This window comes from Tripterygium wilfordii, chromosome 5, assembly GCF_013401445.1.
Source record: "Tripterygium wilfordii isolate XIE 37 chromosome 5, ASM1340144v1, whole genome shotgun sequence".
Lineage (NCBI taxonomy): Eukaryota > Viridiplantae > Streptophyta > Magnoliopsida > Celastrales > Celastraceae > Tripterygium > Tripterygium wilfordii.
Window position 1 is genome coordinate 10,761,770 of NC_052236.1, and position 21,933 is coordinate 10,783,702.

The following is a 21,933-nucleotide window of genomic DNA, read 5'->3' on the forward strand; positions in this document are numbered from 1 at the left end:
ATCCGTTTGTCGTTTTGATCTCGATCTTGTTCTCTGGTTGTCGATTTGAAATGGAAATTTCAGCTTTGTCGTAATATTTTCAGATCTAGGTTTTTTTTTTTTGGGTTTTTTGCGCGTAATATTGCGTGGTTTGCTTTTAGCTTACCTTTTGGGTGTTCATTATCTTACAATTCCTCCCTCTTCTCATTGTAATGAACTTATCCGGACGGATATTGTATGGTTGTCTATTTCTGAATAACGCTGTTTTTCCTTTGAAGTAAAAAAAAATAGAGAAGGAAGAATGCAAAGTTTATGTGGTTCGATAAGAGTGTATATTTTCAACGGGTTTATAATTATTTTCAATATGAGAATTTTGAGTGGCTGGGTCTGCTGTAAAAAATTTACAGCAGACCCCACTATAAATGCATTACACATTGGTATAATTTTTTATAAATTTTTAAAAAATGATGATTATATTTTGATCGGGATTACGAGTTTAATGATATATTTTTTGTTTCAAACAAAAATTAAATTGAACTTCAAAAGGAAATGAAAATTTTGGACCGTTGAACATAAACACAAAACATTCAATATCTGTTTTGACATGAATTTGATTTTTGTTTGAAACAAAAAATATACCGTTGAACTCGTAATCCCGATCAAAAAACAATTATGATTTTTTTTAAATTTATAAAAAATTATTAAGCCATGAAAATACATTTACAGCGGGGTCCGCTGTAAAAACTTTACAGCAGACCCCGGCTTCCCAAGAATTTTGGTAGTACTGTACATTTGCGCTAGAATTTTCCCTTTTTATAACAAGTTATATAGGTACCTAGAATATAATAAATTAATTATATCTCATTCTAAAAATAACAAACTCGCAAGTTATCCAAGTATTTAAAGTATAATTAATTAATCATACCCTCATTTTAAAAGTAATCAAAACTCTTGCACGATATCCCCTTTACTAGAGCTTTTAGGTGTAAAGTAAATTCTTATTAATATCAATAATTATTTAACAAAAAATATAAGTCACGTTATGTCCAAAAAAAAATATTAAGTGGTTCTGGCTTGTTATGTGACATGCACGATGATGTAGTTTCATGATCCTATTTGTCTTAGTACATCGCGTTAGCATATGACATAACATATTAAGACCACTGAATATTTTATCGGTCATATCCACGAGGTAGTTGAAACCGCATCTTCTAGAAACAGGAATCATTTGGCCTTGGACCCCCTAATTAACTTTGTCCTGATTATCATAGTGATACAGATTATTTTGTATCATTCTAATTAGTGGCTCGGGTGTGTTGGGAAGATAGGAGTGACGTATGATTCAAAGTCTGATTGATAGTCAAACATAGGCCCAAGAATAACCATTAACTAGATACGAGATTACGTTGTCAGTTTAAGCACATAAAAAAAAGGAGAGGGAAGTTGCAGACGAAGAGGGATAAGTTTGAGCCGTTAATATTATTGGCAGTCTAAAGTTGAACATTATGTCAAAAAAAGGTAAAAAATTTATGAATTGCATTTATCTTTTTTTTTTAAATACCACAGAGAATAATACTTGTGGTTGGAATCGAATTTTGAGTACACGTATACTTAACTCGGTCGATTATCAACCAAACAAACTCTAATTGATACCAATTCAACTCTCCTTGGTCGGATTTGTCTTTAGTCTTTACACATATTTAGTCAATTAATAATTTATTGATGGATCAGTCTCTTTCCTTCCTCGCCTTTTCTCTTTGTTCACATCAATCATATAACTACCAAAAAGACAACAACTACCCCATTCTTCATAACATATATTTCTTCTCCTCTGTTTACATTTTGTGTGTATATATATATACTTGACAAGAAAGAGCCGAATGAAGAAATGGAATCCACGGGAGTGGGATTCATGGCAGTCTTTGCTGTTTCAGGAAGCCTGGTTCTCATTGCTCGCCAACTCCATAGGCGACTCGTTTCCGATTTCATGAAGAAAATTGAATTCGAATTGAGTGGTATATAACTATATATACACGTATGACATAATTCTTTTTCTTTTTCTTTTTTTTTTTGGGTTTTGATAATGAATTTTCCATTCAACTTTGAATAGGATCGGCGAGATGCAATGGGAGGAAGAAGGTCAAATTCGCGGAGGACGTGATGGAGCCATCATCAAATAACAAGGAGTACCGAAGGAGACCGTGCAGGTGAAAGGAGGCGATGAGGAGGAGATATTGGTTATGGAGGAGGATGTTGTTATGAAGGATACTCAAAATATCAAAGTGAAGGACGCAATGCCTCTTAATTGGCAAATTTTGTACAAAAGGGAAATATGAAGCCGGAAAATGTTTCAACATTTGTACTCCGTTTGTTTGACGGAAAATCAACCTTCTGAAATTATTTTTCTAACTTTGTGGTGTTTGGAGATAAAAAAACAAAATTTATAATAGGTCAACTCAAAACAAAGAGTTGTAAGATGGAAAGTAACTTCCCTTATTATCCTTGGGATGTTGTTTTCCCCACAATAATAAACTAATTGTTAAGCTAATTTTTTTGCTAAAAGTATACATGGAATGATTTTTAAGGTGAATTAAAAAATTGTATCTTTTATATATAATACTGCATATATATAAATACATATAATAAGACACTAAATTAACAAGTTATATTACTATGATTGTGAATATATTCTATTAGAGAATGTACTGAGCATATACTTGTGTACACCGACCATTTATAGTTATATACACATCCACATATGTAGTGAAATGAAGTAATATTGGATGTGTTTGTATATAAAAAGCATAAAAGAAGTTGGATTATTCTATATTTTGTTGGATTATTGTCTCAAAATATAATTTAATATTTGCGTCTTATAGTTGTTATGTATTGACACATTGATAAATGTATGTATACACGCATTATATCATCACAAGAAAATAATAATATTGTACCTCAAATTTACGTTTTCCACCAAACAAACAATAGAAAATATTAGCAATTTTTTTGTCTAATCACTAGAAACCAATTATTTTTCCATTGTAATTATTTCCTTCAGATATACTTTGCATGAAATGTTAGTTTTCCTCCAAACAAATGGAGCATTCATGTTTGTTGTAGGTAGAGGAGGAATTGCAGTTTTCTTAATTTGTGCAAGCAAATGGGTAGCTTCTATTTTTTTTTTTTTTGGGGGGATTCTGAAAATTGGTCAAACCTACGGTTGATTGGGTGTTAGATGTCAAATCTTGGATTTTTTCAGACCGTACAATTATCATATAATAATTTGAAATGTGTGTCACATCACATCATACTTTTGTGTTTTATTCAACAAACTTATTCTCCACTGAAAGATAAATGAGTAGTGAAGGCCTATTGTGCCGATGTAGCACCCTTTTTGGGAAGTACACAATTTTATTTTTATTTTTTAAAATAGTAAATGTGTAGTGTTTATCATAACGAATCTAACGATATAAATTTTTTTTTTTGAAAAAAAAATCAAATTCAACATGAAAAATATATGAAAATTCTAGACCGTCGGATATAAATTCAATATATTCGATGTTTTGATCACGATGAATTTAATTTTTTTTTCGAATAAAAAATATATTGTTGGGTTCGTTATGAAGAATACTACATATTTATGATTGTTAAAAAAAAAAAAAAAAGTTTATCACCTAAAATGGACATTGCAACAGGATCTGCTGTGATAAAGGTCTCCGACACCCAAGAGGCCGAGAGGAATGGTAGACTCTTGGGAATTCCAAGAGTTCCCTCATCCTCCTCCTTTCAATGGGCTTTAATTCACAATGGTCTTTCAGTTTAGGGCCTGAGTTTACGGTTTCTTCAGGGCCCAAATGACTATGCAGTTATGACTTATGACCCAAGTCTCAAGCCTTTTCTCAAGGGCCCAAACCAACAACCACAAATCGATCAATTTTACCATAAATGGAGATATCTGTTCAATTTTACCAATCAACAGCAATATGGTGGGTCCCCCCAATTCATCTATGCAAACTAACTCGTGAGTTAAAAACACCTGGGTCAGATTTCACAGTCTTTATTAAAACTAGGACCCACACACACAACACTTTGTCCGAAAACAGCTGGTGTACCAGGTAGACGGCAGTAGTAGGTTGTACACCCCACTACAATCCAAAACCAACACGTGTGCCATGTTTGTGGGACCCAAACTTACTCCCAATCTCTAGCCTACTTGTTGCCCTATCATAACATAACACCTCGCGTGTTCAAATTCATCTACAGTCAAAGTTGTGAAAATCATTTCACGACACGTATTCACTGTCATGAATATTTACAGTGAATACGCGTCGCATCACGAATCCGACTCGTTTGTAAGAGCACGCGCGCGCGTGCGTGCTCACTATCTATCGTTCTTCTAGCCCTGGGTGGCTGAAAATGACGCCACGTATTTTTGTACCTGCTACTGTCTATAAACAGGGTACAATGTTTCTTTCTCACGTCGTCGCTTATGAAACTTTGGATATGATTTCTGTGTCGTACTGTTTTGTTCCTATAACTATACAAGGCGCGCAGTTAAAACGACAACTGAACTCCGGTGGACCTCACCAGTCCAAGTATTTCTTATATTTGGCCACAAACAATTCCCTCCCATCTTGCATATACTGATATGCACATCACGCTGTTTACCGTAAAACAAAAACAATTAATGCGACATTTTCTTTTTCGAGCCGGTAGTATGATGTCCCACTCCGCGGCTTCTTAATGAACAATTAAAAATATTTACGTTAAACGAGGTTCAAAACTCTCTTCGTTCTGCTCATGTATCAGGTCGTCGGGTTAATAATCAAGAACAGATTTTTTGAATTGTGGTTCGGTGATCTACAAAGGAGAAAACGTTAACTAAGGGGCTAAGAGGTCCCTGAGGACTCGACGCTCAAGCCAGTTGAAATGAAATACGAGTAAAAGAGTAGTGTGCTTGGAACAAGAACTCTCGCTTTAGTCAATCAAAGGTCAAGGTTGCCTCATCGCTTTTATGCTAGGGTCTCCGAAGTGCGCATGCTCGGCTTAGTACCGAGATGTCTCCTCGGCCCGTGCACATTGCTCTGGACCTCTGGTGCTTTATTTGGGTATTCCTTGGGCAGCGTTTGCTCAACATCCTCATGTCATGTGTCGCACATGATGCCACACTAGTGAAGGTCATTTTTTTTTAATATCATCAATATTAATTTTTTGTACGTTCATGATTATGAGTCAAAAGAGAGTGGCGAATGAGAATTGTGATTTTTGAGTGCACATCAATAATTGCAACCCACAAAGGAGTCCATTACGCCACTAGTGCATGTAGTTCACTTATCAACTTGAATACAAACTTGTCATAATCAAATAATTGAAATTCAGGTTGTTGCTTCATATGTGTACCAAAAATGAAATAACTTCCCCACACATTTAGACATTTAGTTAAACCAATTCTCTCATTGCAATCTAGTTGCAATCATTTTCGTTTTCACTTTGAACTCAGAACGAGCTGTGTCGGGATAATGTTTGAGACCCCAGCAGAGCAAGATGAGACCCACAAGCCTCTTGTTTCGCCCCCTTAAAAATAGAAATAATCACCATCTTTTTCTATTTGTTCAAAATAAATTTGCTTTTTTGTTGTCAATAATATCCTAAATATCTTATCCATATATTCCTCCACGTGATGGTCTACCCCATCTTTTAATAGAACCTCCTAAATAAAGCCAACCCACCCCGTCAAACAACAATCCCCAAACACGTTAAAACAAAGCCAAAAACACACGGCCACAACTGCAAAAACGCAGCCTGAGAACCACCACTTTCGTCTCCGTTACTCTCTCTCTCGGGCTCGTTTTTGCCATATCTCCACCACCGCACCACCACCTTCCGCGGTGTCCTAAATGAACGTTTTCTTTCTTCGTGATTTAGGAGTTTTCGTTTTCTGAGAATCTAAATGTGGATATTCGAAGAGGATCGAAAGATTTTTCCCATCTTAATCTGTTTGGTCAGGTGCTAAACGACGACGTACCGAAGGAAACAGAGACGCGCATTTCTTCTTCAATGTCGAATCGGACGCAAATTGTTCTACGACCGTCGTACACGAACAGGAGGTCGCCGCTACTGCACAGCCACTCGTCGTCGGTGTCGTCCTGCAGCAGCAGCGCACGGATTGCGGAGGTTGCGGGAGAGACGACGGCGGAGTGCGCGGCGATTTGTTGTTGCTGTCCGTGCGGACTGGTGAATCTGCTTTTGTTGCCGATTTACAAGGTTCCGGCGGGGCTGTGCCGGCGAGCGTTGAGGAGGAAGCGTCTGCAGAGGCTAATGACGAAGAAAGACCTGCTTCCGCCGCGGCACAAACGGTGCCAGTGCGGGTACTGCGATGATACGGAGATGCAAATTCATCCGTTCTGTGAAGAACAAGAGGAAGAGTTTCAGAAAACGACGTCGAAGGAGGAGGAGAAGGCGGTGGAGGAGCTTGAGAAAGAAATGTGGGCCAGGTTTTACGGTGCCGGATTCTGGAGAAGTCCATCGCAAAGAGAACCCCCTGTTTACAATCAATCACCATTAAAACCCTTGTAATAAATAAATACTCTCTTGCTTTCTAACCTTGTTTAAGAACTATACAGAAGATCTTCATTTTCTTTTCTTGGCTAAACAAGCATGGAGATTTCTTGACCAAGGTGATGACAAAGAAATATTCAGAATTGAGAGATTAAAGTTTTATGCATTTTCAGCCAACGTATTCTCAAGAGTACTTCATGCAAGTGTGAAATTCCTCCTTCGGAATTCATGTAGTCTGAATTCTGAATCCAGATAAGGGGAAGCTTTGAGGGAAAATCTTGTTTTTGGACATTCACAAATGGATGCGTATGCAAAGCTTGTTTATGTAAAAGCCAGATTTGATGCTAAACAATATTCTAAATGTCTGTTAAAATTACACCAGATCGATTTGATAAACCCAAACCATGTAGTATATATGGATGCCCATGTCTCTACCACACACTAAGATGCCAGGCCAAAAAGTCAACAATACCATGTTGAAAATTTTTGCATTACTCATGTCAAAGATATTGTCCGCTTTGTGTTATTCGGGTCCAATGAAAAGATCGAGCCCATATGACTTTGTTCTTCGTATACCTTCTCACTAATGTTACTTGAACCCAAAAAAAGGCTTACCAAATCATGTGTCGTACATATGCAAGCACCATGTCACTACCACACCAAGAGCCCTGACCAAAGAGTCGACAAAGCCGTGAGCATAATCTGATGTATCTAAAGTGAACTGAAACCCCAGAGCGAACAATATCTTTGATGTGAGTAGAGTTGGGATTTTCAACAATCTCGAAGGTTACAATTTGTCTCAATCAAAACTAGAGACGCATGAAGTTTCATTATTTTGACTTTTTATAATATTGAAAATACTCTCCACTAGGATCTTGACAAGTGTTGAGATATATCGAACAAACACCTCAATCGAGAAGTCTTCTCAACCATTGATCAAGGTAGAGCCAAGGACTCCAACCGAGGAGAAGGCACCCGAAGGACCCATGTAAGTGTCGATGACCGAGAAGAGAGTATATATCTTGGCAAGAGCGGGATGCCCTTTCGATAATGACCTAGGATAGTCCTTGAAGATCCAGTGAAATCCAGAATCATGAGGTAGATCAACTCCATTTAGGGAGAGAATCTAGATAGGATTCACTTTCTGAAAATTTGCATGAGATAAAAAAAAAGGATCTATTATTATCAAAGTTAGAACTCGTTCAACTCATATGAAAGGAGGCCTTCAGCTACAAATAAACAATATGAAACCCTACACTTTTACTTGCCACTAGAGAGAGAGGTCTGAGCACCGAGCACTCTCCCAGTTGATAACTTACAAACTTGAGCGTCGGAGAGGTCCCCTGAGCACACTCTTAGGGTTCCTTTTAGTTTACATGTTCTACCGTGCAAGCCATCATCAGCAGTGTCGAGGACACATCTGACGTCAACCATACCGCTTGATGTGTCACCAAGATGGAAGACAGTTTTGGACTTAGGAAATCATTTAAAGACAAGCTAGAGCCCAAGCAAGTAAAGTCCATTGCACATGACAATTACGGCCCAAAATTACATCTTGGGTAACAAGTTCAAAGCCCAAGTCACAAAGCCCATTATACATCACAATGAAGGCCCAACTTGACTCTTTCGGCAGAAGCTTAAAAACGAATGAGGAGTAGGCATCGGCAACAGGAGCAGATGTATAAGCTGGGGTGGAACGTTTTACACATGGCCCATAAGATGTGAAGAAGCTGGGTGTCTCCATTTCAATACTTGGCAGCTACTCGACCTGGCTCAGCATTCTCAGTGAATCATGAGGAGTGGCAGATCGATCTCGATCCACCATTAAAGGGATCCTTGCTAATTATTAGTTTCTGAATTCATGAGGCATCTGCATTCATACGATTGATTTGCATGGCATTAATAGACGTTAAGTTATAGAGATTGTGTTGGATTGGGTTTGGCGAACAGGAACAGGATGACCTGTAATAAACAAAACAAGAAGGAGAGCAGGAAAGAAGAAGCACCCACCGACAGAGGAACCATCGAATCAAATCACATCATTAGTAGATTTCCATAATAAACGCTCTAAAATATCTTGTGGTTGTGCTTCATACAGCATGCATGGGCCACCAATGACCGACAGACCCATTGGTTAATACATTTTCAGGAGTTGTCATATGCCCAAGTCTCGTATACTGCGTGACCTCTGCATAATTGCTAACAAGTTGTTGTCCTAGCAGAATTTTGTAAACAAGATATGTCAAGGGTCTTCTCCAACCGTGTGGTTTGTTAGGGTTGGGGTTGCGATGATTAGCTCATCCTAAAGACAATAATAACTATGATTCAAACTGGACCTTCCGCAAGAATGAATATATATTTTTATGGTTGCAAGCAAGAAGGATGGCTATACTAACAAGATATGGCAAGGGTCTTCTCCAATTGTGTGATTTGTTGGGGTTACGGTGATTAGGTCGTCCTAAAGACAATAATAACTTACTCAAACTGGACATTCTATTATAACGAATATATTTGCTTGATTGGTACAACGAAAGCGGAAGTGGAAGCGGATCTGCTTCCGACTTTCGCTGCACCAAACGAGTTCGGAGCTTCTGGGATGACATTTGCCATTTATTAATTTTTTTTTCCAAAAAATTTACGTGGGTAATTGATAAAGTTTAAATAGAGATGGGATCCACGTTTTCACTTTGTCCCACAAGTTTGCTTTAACATTTTTTACTATTTATTTTATTATTCGACTTAGTCTTAGTAGTAATTTACTTAATATTTTTAATGTATATTATTATTCTACTTAACGTTTTTTAATTAAAAAAAATAATTTATATGATTATTAATATTTTAAAATAATTATTTTAATTTTGATATAAAAATATTTAATAATTTATACCTAAAATTAATTTTAATAAAAATATATTGATTAGATTAAATTTTCTAACAAATTTAATATAAAAATAATAAATCTAATATTACAATACTTTTATTTCACAGCTTTTCTGTTAGAGTCAATTTTTAGTTCACCAAACACCTCACAACATGTTACACAGTTTTAAACTCAAATTTTTTTCCACAATTTTTCCGGTAGCATTTAAAATTAATCTTTCCGATCTACGAAACGGATTTTATATTTTTCATGGTTGTGCACAAGAAGGGTGGCTATATGAATATATTAAGTCTCCCTGCCCACCCTTTTGCTAGATTTAAAAAAAAAAACACTATGGGTCGTTGCACATACATGCATATGATTGGCATCTAATAAATCAGGAATTTTTTTTCAGAACCATTGCATGGGTTCTATGAGAGCATCCACATCAGATTACCTAAACATGAGTCTGTCTGTAAAATTTAGAGATTTTGTCAAAATAGAGCTCTGCATCAGATTACCTAGAGGTTCCCTATTTTACAGAATATGAACAGTAGTTCCCTACATCTAGAGAACCACTATTCACTTCCCTAAACATAAAATAATATTTTTTACTACTTTATTTTCTCCTCTCTCCTCTCTCCTCATTTTTTCCCTCCTCTCTCTCCTCACTCCTTTCTTTCTCTCTCTTCTTTCTCTCTCATCTCTTTCTCTCTCCTCTCCTCACATTTTGACTCCTTTCTCTCTCCTCACTTTTTCTCTCTCTCTTCTTTCTCTCTCCTCACTCTCTCCTCTCTCTCTCCTCACTCCTTTCTTTCTCTCTCCTCTTTCTCTCCTCACTTTTTCTCTCTCTTCTTTCTCTCTCCTCAATTTTTTTTTCTAATTTTTAATAACATTAATTTATTATTTTAATTAATATATTGTTTTAAATGTAATTAATTTATTATTTTAAATAGAAGTAGTTTATATGAATAGAATAAATAAAGGAAAGAGAAATAAATATTATTTTAATGCAATAGAGAATATGATAGGTAATCTGATGCAGTGTTGATTGGATAGGGAATCTGTAAAATAGGGGAAAGTGACATTTTGTCTGTATTTTAGGGAATCTGTTAAGAGAAACTGATGCAGATGCTCTGATGATGGACCTTATTATTTTAGTCATCTAATCTGATGGCGACTGGCAATCGACCGGTTGGAAAGACGTCGGCGTTTTAATCTTTAAAAATCAAAAGGAAAGTCTTAGCGTAGAAATTAGAAACGATGACATTTATGTTAATTTATTTATATTCACCATCAGACACCGACACCTTTCCCTCCAAGCCATGAAGCCACTACGAAGTGTCGAAGTCTATGCATGACATCACAGTTAAGAGTGACAAAACTCTGTTCACTCTAACAGAATTTACCCTATACGAATTGAATTAAATTTAGATGAAAATATTCTTCGAATAATTTGTTCGAACCCTAATCAAAATTAGGTTATTATCTGATTTATTTATTCATATTTAAATCATTTGAATTAGTGAATTAAGTACGTTCAGAATTCTCGAATTGATCAATTAAGTATGTTCGAAAATTCAATCCAAACTAGAACCAAACATGTAAATATTTCGTTTCTTAAACGTGTTTTGTTGTCTGACCTGAAACAAAATTTTTTCTTCCATCCTACCCACAGCCACAGCGAGGCTGGCTGGCTGGCTGGCTTAAACTTCCCAACTCCGAGTCTCGAACAGTGTACTGTGCAGTGCTTTTATATGTTTCTCTGAGCTTTACTTGTCAAGTTCTCTCTCCGCTCTTCGAGCCACCATGGATTCTGATATCTATTGTGTCTCTAAACTTCTCATCTTCTCTCTCATTATCCTCCTCTCTATCTCCTTCCCTACCGTCATTACCGGGAGATCATTCTCTTCTGCTTCTGTTACCGGCCAAATCAACTCTAACTCGGTCCTTGTGGCGCTTCTCGACTCACACTACACTGAGTTGGCGGAAATCGTTGAGAAGGCTCTGCTTCTGCAAACTCTTGAAGAAGCGGTCGGGAAGCACAATATTACCATTTTTGCACCTAGAAATGAAGCCATGGAGCGACAACTCGACCCGGAATTCAAGCGGTTCTTGCTGGAGCCGGGTAATTTGAAGTCTCTCCAGACTCTCTTGATGTTCCACATCATCCCCAAACGAATCGGGTCCCACGAATGGCCCGCTGAGGAATCCGGGTCGGTGAAGCACGACACTCTCTGGAACGATAATCTTCACTTGACGACGACAGAGGGTTCGGAAAAGAAATATGTTGACTCGGCGGAGATAATTCGACCCGACGATGTGATCCGACCGGACGGCGTCATCCACGGCATCGAACGCTTGTTGATTCCGCAATCCGTGCAGCAAGACTTCAACCGGAGGAGAAGCTTGAGATCCATATCTGCCGTGCTACCGGAGGGTGCGCCGGAAGTTGATCCCAGAACACACCGTTTGAAGAAACCGGCAACCCCTGTACCGGTGGGTTCACCGCCGATTCTTCCGATTTACGATGCGATGGCTCCAGGTCCTTCCCTAGCTCCGGCACCAGCTCCGGGGCCCGGCGGCCCACACCATCACTTCGACGGCGAGAGCCAGGTCAAAGACTTCATCCAAACACTGCTACATTACGGTGGCTACAACGAAATTGCCGATATTCTGGTTAACCTAACATCGCTAGCCACCGAAATGGGGAAATTAGTCTCCGAAGGGTATGTGATAACGGTCCTGGCACCAAACGATGAAGCCATGGCGAAACTAACAGTAGATCAATTGAGTGAACCGGGGGCGGTGGAGCAGATTATATACTACCATATAATACCGGAATACCAGACCGAAGAGAGTATGTACAATGCAGTTCGGAGATTCGGGAAGATACGGTACGATACCCTGCGGTTACCGCACAAAGTAGAGGCCCAAGAGGCTGATGGGTCGGTCAAATTCGGAGCGGGAGATGGATCTGCCTATTTGTTCGACCCGGATATATACACTGATGGGCGGATTTCAGTTCAGGGAGTCGATGGAGTTTTGTTCCCCGAAGAGGTGAAGGATTCCATGGAGAAACCTGCCACCGCATTGAAGAAGGTAGTTGCCAAACCCAGAAGAGGTATGGTTTTTTTTTTTTAAGGAATTGTTTGTTTCCTCAATCAGTTTAATTGATTATACAGTTTTAACAGAGTCCAGTAAGAAATTGGAATATGTGGCTGCAATTTAGGTCATATTGTGGTTGATTCTTGGTGTTGGTGACTTGGGGGTAAAAAATACCCGTATCCAATGGATATCCGCATGATCGGCCCCAAATAACACCGATACACCCCGTTAGTTAACGGGTCGGGAATGAGTACGGGTAAATGTATGGAGAAAATAACGGGTAAGGGGACGGATTTATCAAAATCCGACCTGCCTTGTCACCGTGATTCAGTGGGGCAATCAAGGACCAAATGTCTCTGTACTTTGAGTTTTTTTTTGGTATTTTTGATGAGTTTGTGTAGATAGTGTAGAGTGTTGTGGTAAATCCAAATGCACCCAGGTTCCTTGCTTTATGTGCATTTTTCTTCTGATTCCCCTGAAGAGAAAGCTTAATGGGATTGTATGAGCCCATTTACCATTTTTTGAGTTATGGTTCTTGCTTTTGCTTTGGAATGGTGGTTATTCTTAAGTAGTAAAGATGAAAATGGTCATGCTTTTCAAACAAGTCTTTGAATGCTGATGCCACCGACGAATCGGGGTGGCCCAAACAATAATACAGGCTTAATCAAACGTCAATGGCTGCTCAGCTATGAATCATTCTAAAGCCCCAGGACCAACATAAGATACCAACAACAGCTTGCCTATTATTAATTGTCACACCTGATTAGTCACACACATATATATATATATATTCTGCTGCTGTTCTTTTGACATTATTCTCATCTCATCTGGGTTTTATTTTATTTGTTGACCTGAACTTGTACCTCTTGATGGGTGGTTTTTATAATTGTTTTGACTTGAAGTTTAATGCTTAATCTAATGCACATTGTTGCAGGGAAATTGCTGGAAGTAGCATGTAGAGTGTTTGGAGCTTTTGGACAGTTCAATTCATGTCAATAATAAGTACACTAGCATAAATCACAAAGAGAAGAAAGTGGCACCAAATAAACAATGGAAGAAATGGTAACTAGACAGCTTCCCCTGTTTTGATGCAGTTGTAGGAAGAGCTTCTGGGTAAATAGAACTAAAGGGCAGCTTCCCCTGTTTTGCATGATTCCACAAAAGTTCTTGGTTGTTTTTGTTAATAATACTGTAATTACATGTGATTTTGTAAAAATTATTGTATGTACGATGCACTGCCCGAACGACCTTAGAAGAGAACATCACTTGTGATCATGGGTTGTGTTTTTTTCCCCCTGTATTTGCACCAATTCTTGTGAATCAAAGCTCAACAATATTCTTATTTAGTTTCATTTTTTGGTATTATCTTTATGTTTTGTGTCAGTTTGATTAATCAATACTGGTGAATTAGACATCTCAGCAGTTGCTGTTTCATGTTGATGTTCCATCGTCTTCATCTAATTGTCTGTTTAGAAAATGAAGAAAACTAAGGGTGTTCATGATCATTTTTTTTTGACATAAATTTAATCGATCAAGCAATTTGTTTTGTTGGTTTTTTTTTTCCCGGTTCAATTCGGTTTTTAGTGGAGAAATGTGACCAATCAATTTTGTTATGATCGGTTTCAGTTTTGGCGGATTTTTTGAACAGTTAGCAATCGTTTATGGGACAAAATTCAAACATATAGACAGACGAGGGAAACAACTGCGGACTACTTTCTTAGCAGAAGCTGATGATCCTTGAGCCTTCAAGAGTCACAAAGTGTAACATTAACCAAGTAAAAATTGGGAAAAGAAAACCTTTCTGTATCAAAAAACTGGCAGTGCCTCCCTAAATCCAATGCTAAAACTTCTTCCCTGCAAACCATTCTTACCCGTCTCGCCGTTGCGGTTTTGCATCATGGCCACAAACTCATTATAATCTATTCTCCCATCCTGTAAAATTCAAGAACCAAGTAGAAATCAATACAAATATCATCTGCATGAAGTATCTATCCTATTCTGATATCTTGTTGAAGAATTGGAAAGAAAATGTACTCACATTATCTTGGTCTGCTTCCTTGATCATCTCTTCTAAGTGAGCATCCTCCATTCCAAATTCATCACAGGCCTTTTGAAGCTCATCCAGAGTGATATAGCCGCTGCCATCTTTGTCGAAATACGAGAAGGCTGTGTACAGATTATCTTCCCTTTGGATTTTGTTTAGATGCAATGTTGCTGCTATGAACTCATCGTAATCGATTGTGCCACTATTATCAACATCAGCCTGAAATTTTCAAACCAACAGAAGCATAATAAATGACTAGGGTGTAGCTGCTTGAGCTTATATAATACAGAGTTATGGAATGATACTTACGGCCTGCATTAGATCATAAATCTCTGATTCAGTAAGATTAGCGCCAAATCTTTTCAGTCCGACTTTTAGTTCTTCGAAAGTAATTTGACCACTGTTGTCTGTGTCTATCATCTTAAACATTTCATTCAACCCCGCGATTTCTTCTTCCGAGAGGTTATGGGCAATGACCTGTAGGCAAAATTGTGAAGTTAAAAAATAAAAATACGAAAAAAAGAAGTCGAGGCATCTAATTCTAACATGGTTGAGTTTTTAATGATAAAAATTCTGACTTACTCTGAGAGCCATTTTCTTAAGCTTATTCATTGCAGAAAACTGCATCAAGCGACTTAAGACTGCAGAATCAAGAGGTTTGTCTGGTGCCACTCCATCAGTTTGAACCCAAGGGTGGCCTGCAAGGGACCAAAACAATCAATACTCCTTGCCCCTTGGTGGTGCCTAGGATATCCGGCCACTTATGGATGAATTCACAACGCAAAATCATGCAGCAGTGCTTATAATGCTGGGAAGCTTTACCATTCAAGACAGAAAAGAACTAGACAATCTGATTATTGAAGAAAATTTGAGCTCTGAAACAAGGAAAACAATAACAAGTAGGAAAATATGTATGAAATTTACAAAATCCAATCATCTGGGTCTAATGAAACCTAAAGCTCGAGATGACTTGTGTAAAAAATTAAAATGCAGCACGCCAGCGCCACTGGCTGAATGGAAAAGGTTTCGTCAACCAACTAGGCATTGACATCCTCAATAGCCTATAATTCTCTCCCTTACATTCGAATTTAGAGCATCTGAACTACAGATAGCCATCATATCAGCAAAGGGGATGTGAGGAAATCAGGATTATGCCATCAATAGTTCAGCACAATTGTAGTTGACTGATTTCTGCATCTTTATCTCGAGTAGAAACTAAAAAAGAAAAAGAAAAAAAAAACTATGAATGTAAGAAATGATAACTTACACAAGACTTCATGAGCAGTTATCCGCTTTTTGGGGTCCCGAACTAGCATTCTTCTTACCAAATCTTTTGCACTATCGGAAATATTAGGCCAGGGATCAGATGAGAAGTCCAGATCACCACGCAATACCTCATCAAATATATCTTCCTCGGTTTCTACATCACAAATGGAAAAACACACATGAGCCATATATAATGATTGCTAAAACCTTGGAAACATGGATTAAAGAGAAGAGAATTGAGAAAAGTTTACTGCATAATACATCTCTGAAAGCTCTTACCAGCCCAAAACGGTGGCACCCCACTTAAGAGGATGTAAATCATCACTCCAGCACTCCAAACATCTGCTTGTGGACCATAACGCTTCAACAGAACTTCGGGTGCCACATAATAAGGGCTTCCAACCACATCAGTAAAAATTTGCCCTGTAATTTAGGACAGTCAACAATAAAATAGGCATAGCAAAACCCAAGAAATAGACACACAGAAGTTATCTAAGATACGGTAAATATCACATAAGCAAAGGACAGCAGGTAAATGGCACCACAAGTGCTATCAACAAAAGCATTCAGCAAGTTCAAAAAAGAAGTGTTCATGACTATAAATTTCTTCCTTTCCCCCTTTTCCTTATTCGAACAAAATCTAAACAAATTTATTTTGTAATAATCATAGCACTATTAAATTCACCAGTTATTCTCTAGAGTTATGCTACTGAATTGGTGAAAGATTATTGTTCGCGTAAGAAAAGTCCAGACCAAGTATTTTATGAAAAGCAAAGATCAGATTCAGGCTTGTGTTTTAAAAACATATGTGATATCATGCATTCTAGTCACAATAATTTTCAATGTCTTATTAAGAACTGTCTCCTAACTATCATGTGAAAGATGTATAACCTAGTTTGCGCTTTCTAATCCATGAAAATCCAATGGAAACAGTAAGAGTGAAATTAAGAGTTTCAAGAAAACTGTGTCATAAGCTCTTGACCATGAAAGATGCCAAGTCTAAATGGAAGGTGATAAGCAAAAGGAAAAATGGCAAAAACCCAATATAACGAATGTCTAGAAAGATACTCCATAGTAAAAGACATGAACCCACGAAAGTAAAGATAATCAGACATACCAGGCTTGAAAAATATTGATAATCCAAAATCTATTGCCTTAAGATGTGAATCTTCCTCCTCGTTAATGAAAAGAAAATTCTCAGGCTTAAGATCGCGATGCATGACACCCAAAGAATGACAGGTTTCAATAACTTGGACTATTGTCCTGGAAAGTTGAGCTGCCTGTCTTTCTGTATAATGCCCTTTCTTAATAATCCTATCAAAAAGCTCACCCCCAGTGCACAATTCCATGACAACATGGACGGCTACAGCATCCTCATAAGCCGCTTTGATTGAGATCACATTGGTGTGCCCAGACAAGTGATACATTATCTGAATCTCTCTCCTCACATCCTCCACATCATCTTCCGTAAGCAATTTCCTTTTCGCAATGGACTTGCAAGCATACTCTTTTCCAGTCCCTTTCTCCACACAAAGAAAAGTTGTACCGAACTGACCATGTCCAAGCTTCCGCCCCAGGTTGTAGTATTCCTTCAAATGACCAGTTTTGGTTTGTAACACTGACTCAGCCCGAAGCCCTGCACTTGCTAGCCTCTTAACATTATGGGGCTTTCTCGGTTTCTTAGGCTCTTCCGGTTTACTCTCTTCCTTGTGTCTTGCTGGTTGTGCAGGCTTAGCATTTTCAATCTGCCTAACTGGCTCTGGCTTCGCTGGTTCGGGTTCTTCCTTGTGTCTTGTGGGCTCTGGTACAACTATAATCTCTTCCTTAACAATCTTTATCTGTTCCGGGGGCCCGTTTGGAGGTAAAGGAGGGTTCTGCTCTTCGCGCTCCTTACTCGTCGAGAGTGGTTCGCCTTTAGGTTCCTTATCACCAGAAGCAATTGTTCGAGACCACCATATGGAATTGGAGATTGATTGAAGAAATCCGTCTGAAGCCATTGATCCAACACACCGATTTCCCATATGAAACTACTAAAAATCAATTCCCCTTTGTATCATACAACTACTATAACCCAATTATCCAGAATGTAATGATTGGAAGTACAAACATTGTGAGGAACCCTAATCAACAACAATTTTACACGTTCAACATTACTCCAACTATCAAGAGCAGTATCGCAGACAAATATCACAATTCTTCACAATCAATAGACATTATTAAATAATGTAGGTCCCTGGCTTACCCAAGAAATCCCTCCGCCGAATCTGTTAACGACTTCTAGGTCATATATTATCGAAGAAGAGAAACTTCAACGAAATTAACCTAAGAAAATAGAAACCCAACTGAAATTGACTGTTGGGATGGCAAAAAGATTTAAGTTTTCCACATCAAAACTGAATAAATTCTAGAAAAAGATATTCATGAACGGATGACAGAGGAGGCGAAAAAGACAGGGATTGAAGGAGACGAAGAACGAGTCTGTTTAATATAATAATCAATATGATCGTGTAACACAATCCATAGGTGGATGAGGATTTGATTTTCTCGCCCTTCTGCCATTGTAATGGACAAAAACAAAGAGGGTGGAAGGGAAAAGGACAGGTATTTCCGTTGGAATGCTTCAAAAAAGAAAACGCGTTTACTGGTGGATTTTTCAAACTTCAGGAGTGGAGGCGCACAACCACATGGACGGCTGAGATTTTCTTTCAGATTTGTGCGGGTGTTCTGTTTGAGGCTGGTTGGCTTTGTTAATTGTTTTACCTTCACATAGCCGCCGGCCTACCGCCGGCATGCGATTTTATACTACTTGCTAGTATAAATTCTACATGTCATCCAAACAACAATTTCATGGCTCGTATTTCAATAGGGTTTTTGGGAGCATTTCTACTAGTTATAAAATGCTAGGCCTTTGTACAATTTCACAAATTTTAACCAGCTTTTTCCTATTTTATCCCCAATCAATTACTAATATACCAAATATATCTTGACTTGCCCTAAAGTTTCGAGACTCGAGTTTCTCACCTCTATCACCGTCTTGCGCGTACTGAAAGGGGAAGCTGCGTCGAAACATCTACTCCATCAAATAAATAAATTCAATTTATTTAAATTAATAATTTATTATTATCTTGAATTTAATTAAATTCATTATATTAATTTTATGAATTAATTTGTATGTTTGGATAAAATATATACAACTAATATACAAAATACCCCTGTACGTAATTTGTCGCAATATGCTACATAACCCAAATGTTAACAGCAAAAGTTCAACCAAACACCTATCCAGCATTCAAACACCATATCTGCTACTAAAATTGTCCAGCATTTCTACTACCACAATTTCTACTAATATATTTGCTATTTTCAAAAAGCTTTACCAAACTAGGCCTATAACATGCCAGAAAACTACAATATTATAAAAACAAAAATTTAAGTGTTATGGGAGGTCTAAACCGTCATCAGCATGAAATAGATTAGATTGAGTTGACGATCAAAATTTAGAGATGACCTAGATATACGATGGACGCGTTAGAGTGGGGAATTCTCAACAAAGTGACAAAACGACTAGTGTCTTGCTGGCTATAGAGAAAACTATGGAAGGTGACTTTTGTTGCTGGCAAGTGGTCAATAGCCTTCAACTTCAACCACCACTGATGTTCAATAAAAAACAATGAGAATTATCTAATGATGACAGAGGGCTTCTGCACATCACCCATCTGGTCTACATTCCTTCTTTGAAAAAAAAAACAACGCTGGAGTACAGGTTGTTTTCCAAAACTTGGTTAGAAATAAGCCTGAGCTTGACTAACTTGAATATATCAACTTATATCTCAGCTCCTTTACATCCATAATAAGGAGAAAGGTGGGTGGGGGGGGGGGGGGGGGGGGGGGGGGGGGGGGGGGGGGGGGGGGGGGGGGGGGGGGGGGGGGGGGGTGTTGGCTTGTCGGATAACAGAGACAGAATTAAGTTAACTTATTGAGTTCCTCTCAAGCCAAGCCTTCAATTTAAACGTCTCTAATAATTCCAGAGACATCAGCATACTTCCCATCATGCTCACTCGGTTTAGGATAGGCTTCCCTCTGAGGACGGCCTTCAATTGGTATCCCTCGCCTCATAGATGGTGAGGAAGATTCCCGATCATAAGAAGGTAGAGGACCAAATATTCCAAAAAAGCTGTTTCTCATCTCTTCAGCCACGTCGAAGAATCGGTCAATGCCACCAAGGAGGCTACGCTCAATTGCCTCCATATCAGTTCCTAGCCCAGGGAAGTCAAGTGGCCCTTTTCCAAAAGACCCGAATGAATGGTTCCCTTGAACAACTTGGTCTGTGACATCATCTTCCGTGTACTCTTTATTGCACTTCAGCACTTCAACAGGCCTAAATGCAACAACCAAAATGAAAAAAAAAAAAATACCCAGTAAGAAATAATTTGTTCTCTAAACGAGATGGTAAATCCCTATTAAATTTGCACCACATCAAAATAGTTGTCACAACATTGAAGGACGGGAGAATCATACTGCTACAGCCTACAGAAACAGAGCATGAGGTTTAACTGAAAATTGCAACCCCCTTGCCCCTTCTGCCATCTGTGGGTGGCTGGGTGCCTTGTATTACATGTTTGCATATATATGGGAAAAAAAGGGAAGCCTTGAACAGTCCAACAGTTCCAAGTAATCAAACCACCACTCCTAACCAATTCCCTGTCTCAAAATGACCACAATGTACAGGCAATGCATAGTAAATTTAGCAAACGAAAAACCAGTATGATGCCCTCTGATCCAGAATACAACATTTACAATAGGTGTAAGACATTACCTGCAATTCCCTACAATTCCATGACCAGAGAAATTCATAAAATGCTAGAGTAAAGCTTTAACTTTTCTGGATAAAGTTGCATCAAAGAACATTGAACAATCAAGCTATCCTTCATTGGCTTACAAATACAAATATTGACATGTTGCTTTGATGTCAAATAGCCACATTCCCTCGTCATTATGTATCTACCCAATGTCTATGAAAGGAGCAACAGTTTGCAACTGCCAGCACTATATTTCTTCCTTTTCTTTCTTTGTAACGTCATAGATATGAATGGATAACAAGAATCCACAACCTATCCCACAATGAGTTAGTGGGCTAGAATCAATTTCTTCCTTATTCCTAACATTCAACTGCTGCAAACAAATGCAAGTAGAGGCAGTTCTTCAGATATTTTCTTCTTGCAGCTCTGCTTGGGAGAGTGGTATGGGGAGGTGACGAGAAAAAAAACACACACCTTATTTTACCTCGTTTGGAAAAATTAACGTCATTTGAGGTGTTTCATTAAATTTTGTCTCAATAAAACATCCTTAACTCAACCCTCCTCTGACATTCTCTTTCTCCCAATCAACGTTAGGTTTTACCCAAAGACCTCACTTTCAAAAAGTTTGCAAAATTCACCTCACTTCCCCTCCCCTTCATTGCAGAAATCAAAACTAAAAGCCACCAACACAGACGCAAGAACAGATTTTTTTAAAAAATATAAATTATTTCTTTAAAATCCCAGAAAAGTATATTCCGTACTAAAATAATCTCGAGTAATCGAATTTTTCCGACGCTAACGAGGAATGAATGACTAAAAATATTGAGGGAGAGAGTAATTTACTTTCCAAGGAAATCTCTGAGGATCTCCTCCGTCTTCTCGCACTTGCGAACGAATTTCCCGGGCTCAAGCTCCTCGGTCTTGCACTGAGATCTCACCACCCTCCTTGTCGAGCACCGATCGTCGGAGGAAGAGTCGTCGAGATTATTAGGGCTTTTGGGATTGTACACGCCAAACTCCTCATCACCAGAACGGTCTGCAGCATCGTCTCTCCAAACCCAACCCATATTCCAGCTTCCTCCTGCGCTCACTCCAGAATCGATATTTCTCAATTTGATCGCTCCGTAATCTCGTTTTCTTTGTGATACGATGCACCCCACTCGAGTTTTTCAATGTGGTTTGGGCTTCACGTTACCTGTAGATTCTTCCAGAAAATCTAATCGGTTTCCCAGAAAAAAAAAGAAAAAGAAAAAAAAAGGTAATTTCATTGTTGACGTAATTAGACTCGACAAGTTCAGAGATCTGGGCTGACAAACTCA

The 21,933-nt window shown here is 38.3% G+C and overlaps 4 protein-coding genes across 4 annotated transcripts; 2 read left to right on the plus strand and 2 right to left on the minus strand.

Annotated features, from left to right (window-relative positions):
- The first annotated feature begins 1,808 nt into the window (after nucleotides 1-1,808).
- LOC119998247 lies at nucleotides 1,809-2,307 on the plus strand. The gene is made up of 2 exons (XM_038845523.1): nucleotides 1,809-1,994; nucleotides 2,090-2,307. The coding sequence occupies exons 1-2, from the start codon at nucleotides 1,868-1,870 to the stop codon at nucleotides 2,188-2,190; spliced, it is 228 nt and encodes a 75-aa protein (XP_038701451.1). The 5' UTR covers nucleotides 1,809-1,867; the 3' UTR covers nucleotides 2,191-2,307.
- Nucleotides 2,308-11,060: 8,753 nt separating this feature from the next.
- On the plus strand, nucleotides 11,061-13,851 carry LOC119998769 (fasciclin-like arabinogalactan protein 15). Its single transcript, XM_038846181.1, has 2 exons — nucleotides 11,061-12,521; nucleotides 13,440-13,851. The coding sequence occupies exons 1-2, from the start codon at nucleotides 11,207-11,209 to the stop codon at nucleotides 13,502-13,504; spliced, it is 1,380 nt and encodes a 459-aa protein (XP_038702109.1). The 5' UTR covers nucleotides 11,061-11,206; the 3' UTR covers nucleotides 13,505-13,851.
- A 460-nt stretch (nucleotides 13,852-14,311) lies between these two features.
- On the minus strand, nucleotides 14,312-17,836 carry LOC119998768 (calcium-dependent protein kinase 26-like). The gene is made up of 7 exons (XM_038846180.1): nucleotides 16,933-17,836; nucleotides 16,095-16,238; nucleotides 15,817-15,969; nucleotides 15,132-15,247; nucleotides 14,859-15,026; nucleotides 14,544-14,768; nucleotides 14,312-14,437 (listed from the first exon to the last, which is right to left on the minus strand). Exons 1-7 carry the CDS (start codon nucleotides 17,834-17,836, stop codon nucleotides 14,312-14,314), a joined length of 1,836 nt encoding a protein of 611 aa, XP_038702108.1.
- A 1,905-nt stretch (nucleotides 17,837-19,741) lies between these two features.
- LOC119998304 (fra a 1-associated protein-like) lies at nucleotides 19,742-21,832 on the minus strand. Its single transcript, XM_038845600.1, has 2 exons — nucleotides 21,458-21,832; nucleotides 19,742-20,193 (listed from the first exon to the last, which is right to left on the minus strand). The coding sequence occupies exons 1-2, from the start codon at nucleotides 21,679-21,681 to the stop codon at nucleotides 19,821-19,823; spliced, it is 597 nt and encodes a 198-aa protein (XP_038701528.1). The 5' UTR covers nucleotides 21,682-21,832; the 3' UTR covers nucleotides 19,742-19,820.
- Nucleotides 21,833-21,933: the final 101 nt, after the last annotated feature.